This window comes from Phoenix dactylifera, chromosome 11 (genome assembly GCF_009389715.1).
Source record: "Phoenix dactylifera cultivar Barhee BC4 chromosome 11, palm_55x_up_171113_PBpolish2nd_filt_p, whole genome shotgun sequence".
Classification (NCBI taxonomy): Eukaryota; Viridiplantae; Streptophyta; class Magnoliopsida; order Arecales; family Arecaceae; genus Phoenix; species Phoenix dactylifera.
In genome coordinates, this window is record NC_052402.1 from 8,812,564 (window position 1) to 8,818,569 (window position 6,006).

The 6,006-nt window shown below is 42.5% G+C and overlaps 1 protein-coding gene across 1 annotated transcript in view; it reads left to right on the forward strand.

The window, feature by feature from the left end:
• LOC103706817 (probable disease resistance protein At5g63020) overlaps nucleotides 1–4,013 on the forward strand; it is a 30,949-nt gene extending 26,936 nt beyond the window's left edge. Inside the window, exon 3 of the mRNA XM_039132073.1 lies at nucleotides 1,009–4,013. Within this exon, the coding sequence (XP_038988001.1) occupies nucleotides 1,009–3,108 (2,100 nt within the window). The 3' untranslated portion in view covers nucleotides 3,109–4,013. The remainder of the gene's footprint in view (nucleotides 1–1,008) is intronic.
• Nucleotides 4,014–6,006: the final 1,993 nt, after the last annotated feature.

The following is a 6,006-nucleotide window of genomic DNA, read 5'->3' on the forward strand; positions in this document are numbered from 1 at the left end:
ATGTACTTAATAGCTATCTATTTTCATAATTTTTTAAAAATATTTTATATTTATTAAAAAAATTTATTATTAAAAAAAAATCTTACTCGATGAATCCGTCTTAGGCCTCCTTGAAATGTATTGGGCCGCTGCAACCGTATATTCTTTAGACTAAAAAAATAAAAAAAATAAAAAAAAGAAAGGGGAAGCGCCTGCTTCCATATCCACTTTTCCCTCTCCTCAAACCTTCTCGCCATGAATCTCGTTCCTCTAAGCGTAATCCTTCAATTCTTTGCCCCATACTGGAACTCTTTAGGGCTGCCCATTCTCGAAGCCGCTGATGTTGCTGGGAAGCTGATACCTCTCGTGGAAGCTATTATCCCGCACATCAGATATCTCAGCACGAGTGGAGAAAAGGTGAAAGCTCTAACCGACGCCATGGATAAATTGAAACCTACAAGGGCTGGCATCGTCGAAGATATCAAAATCGCCGAGAGAGAAGGGAGCAAGCGCACTCCGGAAGTCAAATACTGGCTCAAGAGGGTGAAAGCGGAAGTAGGTGAAGCGACCAAAATGGAAGAAGCCTGCCGGAAGAGGAAGAGGGTGTTGGGAGTCCCCCTCAACTGGGTCTCGAGCTACAAAGACGGCGAGAGAGCCACCAAGAAGGCTAAGGTGGTGGAGGAGCTGCAAACTGAAGCACGTTCTATCGTCGTCACGAGGAGGTTGCCACCGCCGTCGGTCCAGGAGATGCCTCCAATTCCCTGGTTGGTAGCAATTGAGTCAACTGTGAACAAAGTCCTGCTCCACCTTGATGATGATTGCGTGGGTATCATCGCGATTTGGGGCATGGGAGGGGTCGGCAAAACCACTCTCCTGAGCCGCGTCAACAACAGTTTCCTCCCTGGCAGCGATAGGAGCTCGGAGTTCGACCATGTGATATGGATGGTGGCTTCCAAAGAGCGTACTCTGGAGAAGCTTCAGAAGGGAATAGCCAAGAAATTGGGACTGGATCTGGAGGCCCCCGGACTGGTCCTCTTCGAGTACCTCAAGAGCAAGAACTTCCTGCTGCTGCTGGATGACCTGTGGAGAGGCTTCGAGCTGGAGGATGTGGGGATCCCGCGTCCCCGCACCGGAGGGAATCAATATAAGCGCAAAGTCATGCTCACTACCAGATCGCAGGACGTCTGCAGCAAAATGAGCGCCGACGTCCAGATCAAGATGAAATGCTTGGAAAACCTAGAGGCGCTGGATCTGTTCAAACTTCATGTCGGTGAGCAGACCCTCCGCTCTCACCCTGACATACCTGACCTTGCAGGAGAGGTTGCGAAGGAGTGCAAAGGCTTGCCGCTGGCCCTCAAGACCATAGGAAGGGCCATGCGCGACCGGAGGGACCCAATATACTGGAGGCACGTAATCGAGCTGCTGAAGGACTCTAAGCATGCTGAGATCCAGGAAATGGAGATCCTACCGGAGGAGGGTGAAGAAAGAGATTTGTTTCGCAGATTAAAGCTCAGCTATGATAACTTAAGTGATGACACGATGAGGCAGTGCTTCTTGTCCTGCTGCTTGTGGCCCGAAGACTGTCAAATTAGGAAATATGATCTTATAGAATGCTGGATGGGTCTAGGCTTAATCGATGACTCCAATGGGAAATTGTTCTGGGGTCACGAACACATTAGAATCTTGGAAGGAGTGTGCTTGCTGGAGCCGGGTGAATTTGAAGGGACGGTGAGAATGCATGATGTTATTCGAGGCTTAGCACTATGGATCGCTTCCGACTGCGGGCAGAAAAATAATAAATGGTTGGTTCAAGCTGGTGTTGGTCTGAAGGAAGCAATAGATGTGAAACTGAAATGGGTTGAATCAGAAGCAACAGAAAGAATATCGCTAATGAATAATGTTATACAAATGTTGCCCGAATACCTTCCTGATCGCCCGAGTCTCAAAGTCTTGATGCTCCAGAGGAATTGGTCTCTCAAATGGATCCCACCTGACCTTTTCCAATGCATGCCTGCTCTAACTTACCTAGATCTATCCGACACCATGTTGGAGGAGTTACCGAAAGAGATAGGCATGCTAGTTCGGTTGCAGTATCTTAATTTATCCTTTACATACATCAAAGCATTGCCGAAGGAGCTGGCACGTCTTAAAGAGCTGAAGTACTTGCTACTGAGATCTGCAGCTCGTCTCTTAATAATACCTCGTGGTGCGATATCGAATCTTTCTAAACTGCGGCTGCTTGATCTCTTTGGAACTAGGTGTGCAGGTTGGCAAGTTGGCGGTGGCAGAGGTTGTGGTAATGAAGAGAATACAGCAAGTTTGGAAGAGCTGGATGAACTGAACTCGAAGGTGAAGTTGTCGACAACTCTTGGAATTACGGTAAATGCAGTGCCGGCCCTCCAAATGCTCTCTAGGTTTGACAACGTAGTTACCCGGCGCCTCTACATAAAGTGGATGAGCTTCTCGGCGTGCATTCAGTTGACACCATCCATCGTCAAAGCCCAACTTGGAAGCCTCAAAATGTTGAAGAGCTTGCAGAAGCTAACGATCGAACATAGTGAGTCCTTGGTGGAGATGGAGATGGATGGCGAGGACCGGGATCATGATATGGATTGGCGACTTCCACATCTTGAGGATCTCCGTCTCCGTTACCTTATGAAATTAAAGGTGGTAAATTGGACAAGAGTATCGATCTCAGATTTTTTTCCGCAGTTGCGGTCTGTGATAATTGAATTCTGCGATGATTTAGAGAATGCTAATTCGGTTCTGCTGCTCCCACGGCTCGAGAGACTAGTGATATATTCGTGCGCCAAAATGCAGCGAGTGATCGATGAATCAGTAGGTAACCATGTTGGCGGTAACTCGGCACCTGGCTTCCGTTGTCTTAGGAGAATGACTCTGTATGAATTAGGGAGCTTGACTAGCATCTGTGACCAGGCAATCAGTTTTCCTTCTTTGGAAATCATTGAAATTGGTCGTTGTGACAAGCTGAAGCAGCTGCCCATCAAGATCATGGAGAGCAACTTGCGGAAGATATGTGGCGAGGAAGGATGGTGGCAAAGCTTAGAGTGGCAGGATGAGAACGTGAAAGCCTCCCTCCACCCCTATTTCAGGGAACATTATATTTGAGCAAGTGGCTTATATTCGAGTGGTACACTGGTATTCTAGGAAGGCAGGCAATGCTGGAGCGAAACGGAGTGGAGTGAAGGGAGCGTAAGCCCACTGAACGGAGCGAAGCGAAGTGACAGCATTTGCATGCCTTTGGGGCAATAATCTACTAGTAGTTTACTAGGGACGTTGATAGGGGTTGGGGATGCGGGGGCAACGCCCTGCAATACAGTACAGGGGTATTTTGGGAGTTCAAAAATACATGTATTGGGCTAGGGTTAGTATAAATATGTTGTAAGTTACACAACTTCTTGTACTCGGTTATTTTGCTGGCACTGACTCATGCACCTTTGTTGCAGAAGTACATACACATGAAATTTGTCATGATGACATGCAAATTGATCCTTTTGGCCTCACTTGGCTCTGTAGATGTATATTGTTTAGGAAATTGAACAGATACCTGTATTCTTCTTTCCCATGATTAATATGAAGAGGGGAACTTTCATCTTCAAGAAAATTGCTTATGCAATCTTTCTACAGGACATATTGCAATTACTTCTATGTCTATCCTTTATTTTAACCCTATCATGGCAATTTCTAATGCAACATTTGTTTAAACTACTTGCAGGTCTCGGTCTCCATTCATTAAAATGTTCTCCATTTTTAGTGATTGTTAGAATTTTGTTGTATCTGAAAGTTTTAAGCTACCTGCAGATGAGATCAGATGTATTTCATTTTTCTGTATCTAATATAATGATGTGATTGATTAGGAATTCTTCCAGTAAATGGGGATTCCCATTCTATTTTCATTCAGCAAATTGATTTGAATTTGTACAAATGCATGAGTAATTCTCACACTGCAGGGTCCAGGTACTACATGTTTGATGTATATGCATATTTTGTATAGATGAGTTTGTTTCCATTTATTCATGATGCGAGGACAAGCTTGAATGATGAAGCCAGTTGTGTTTCTCTGAGTTTATTTATCATATTGCACTGTTAAATTTTAAAATGAAAAATACCGCACAATGGATGTAAGATGATTAATAACTTTGGTTATCTCCGAAAGTTCTATATTTTAATATCTTTGTTTTTACCTTTTCTCTAATGATGCCATCATTACACATAGATCATTTGAGTAGTTTGCTTTTCTCTAAAGAGGAAAATATGATGCTGAATTAAGCATGTTCTATATGGCCTTTTCTGGCTTGAGCCATCTATGCTTCTGATGGTGGATAAATGGTTGGGTAATGATGTTTGACATGCTTTTGATGCCCATGCCTCCATTATAAATTGTCTAAGACATAGGATACAATAGTATCATATTTGGTGAGAGGGATAGAGTATATTCTTATTTAAGGTTGTTCTCCTGACTGGATTCATATTCGCTTTTTTTTTCTAAGTATGATGCTGGTAGATGGTTTGATTATCTTGTAGCTCATTTTTTAAGTATTATACTTACTGCAGACACTGTAACCTTGGAATCTGTCAGAAATTTGCTCAGACCAATGCTTGCATATTTTTTTGTGGAGTGCCAGTTGATTTATTCAGAAAGAGTGGTAGTGCATTTCCTCATCATTCATTTACTCTGAGGTAATTTTGAGGGACTGCTATGGGGAAGTGGCTTTATTGTTGAAAGTGCTTATCTTCAATGCTCCGAAGTAATTTTTACATAAAGAAAATCAGAAAGTGGCATTGGGTTACTGTGGTCAGGTAGTGCAATAGTTTTCCAAAGAGAGATGCTGTCATCAGAAGAGGATATTTGATTTGCTCTGCTTAATAATGTCCTCATAATTCTACTAGATTTCTGGGCCTCCTATTACTTTCTATCATATATCATCAGCTTCAAATGAATATTTAGGTTTGCTGGAAAGAACATTGGCGTATCACTGCTATTGAAGTTTTGTAGTGTATTTTAAAAGGTAGGAGACGAGATGTCAGGGTTTCGGGGATTAAACATCAGAGGATAGACCAGACCTCTGGATTGAACATGTTTGACATAATTGTCGAAGCTAGAGGAAGTGGGATTAAAGAGATGTACAAGTTGTAGGTTTCAAGTTCAAAGAACAAATATATGTGTGCATATCTTTGAAGTAAATGGGGCCAGTTTTGGGGTTCAAAATAGGTCCAGAAGGTGGGCCAAATTCAATGGCATATATTTAAACACCATTGAGTGCATGGCACGGCAATGTCATGCGCACATGGAAAATGATGAGATGAAAATATCTTATCAGGGACCAGAGTAAATAGCATAGGTACTATTAGTGACAGCATATGATTTATTTGTCTGTCCTATTCTAATTTAGTTTTGACCCTTGGTACAGAAGTTCATCCTAAGTTGGCCTTTGAATAGATTTTCCCTAAACATCCAACTTAAACAGGTTAAGCTGGTTACGTGGGCTGCATTTCCTATCACCATTCATCCAGGGAGGTGAATGTTTCATAGGTTCTCTGATCAAGTTGTAGCCATCTAATCAAGTGAGTGCATGGTTCGTTGGTGTTAGTCTTAATACAGTGGGATAGTATCTTCTGTTTTTTCTTTTTGCTTGCTTCTATGATTTCCTGAACATAGGGATCAATGCTTTTAGTTGATATCAGCCATTTTGCTTGTTGTCAAGGATCACAGCAAAGCAGATGTTTTATGTTGATTCACCTGGTTTGAGATGTGGTTTTTTATGTTGATTCACTTGGTTTGAGATGTGGTTTTTTAATGTTGATTCACTTGGTTTGACATCTGGTTTATGGGGCAGTATGCTGAGATTATATCATGACCATTCTTATGCACCATTCATGCAGCACTGATTTGTGTAAAGTTGTTGACAGTATTGATTCAGTATGAAAAGGTATCATAATGTTCTCACAACCACACAGAACTGAGGTCTAAAGCAAAGAATATGAGTGGCATGTGATTCTCATGCA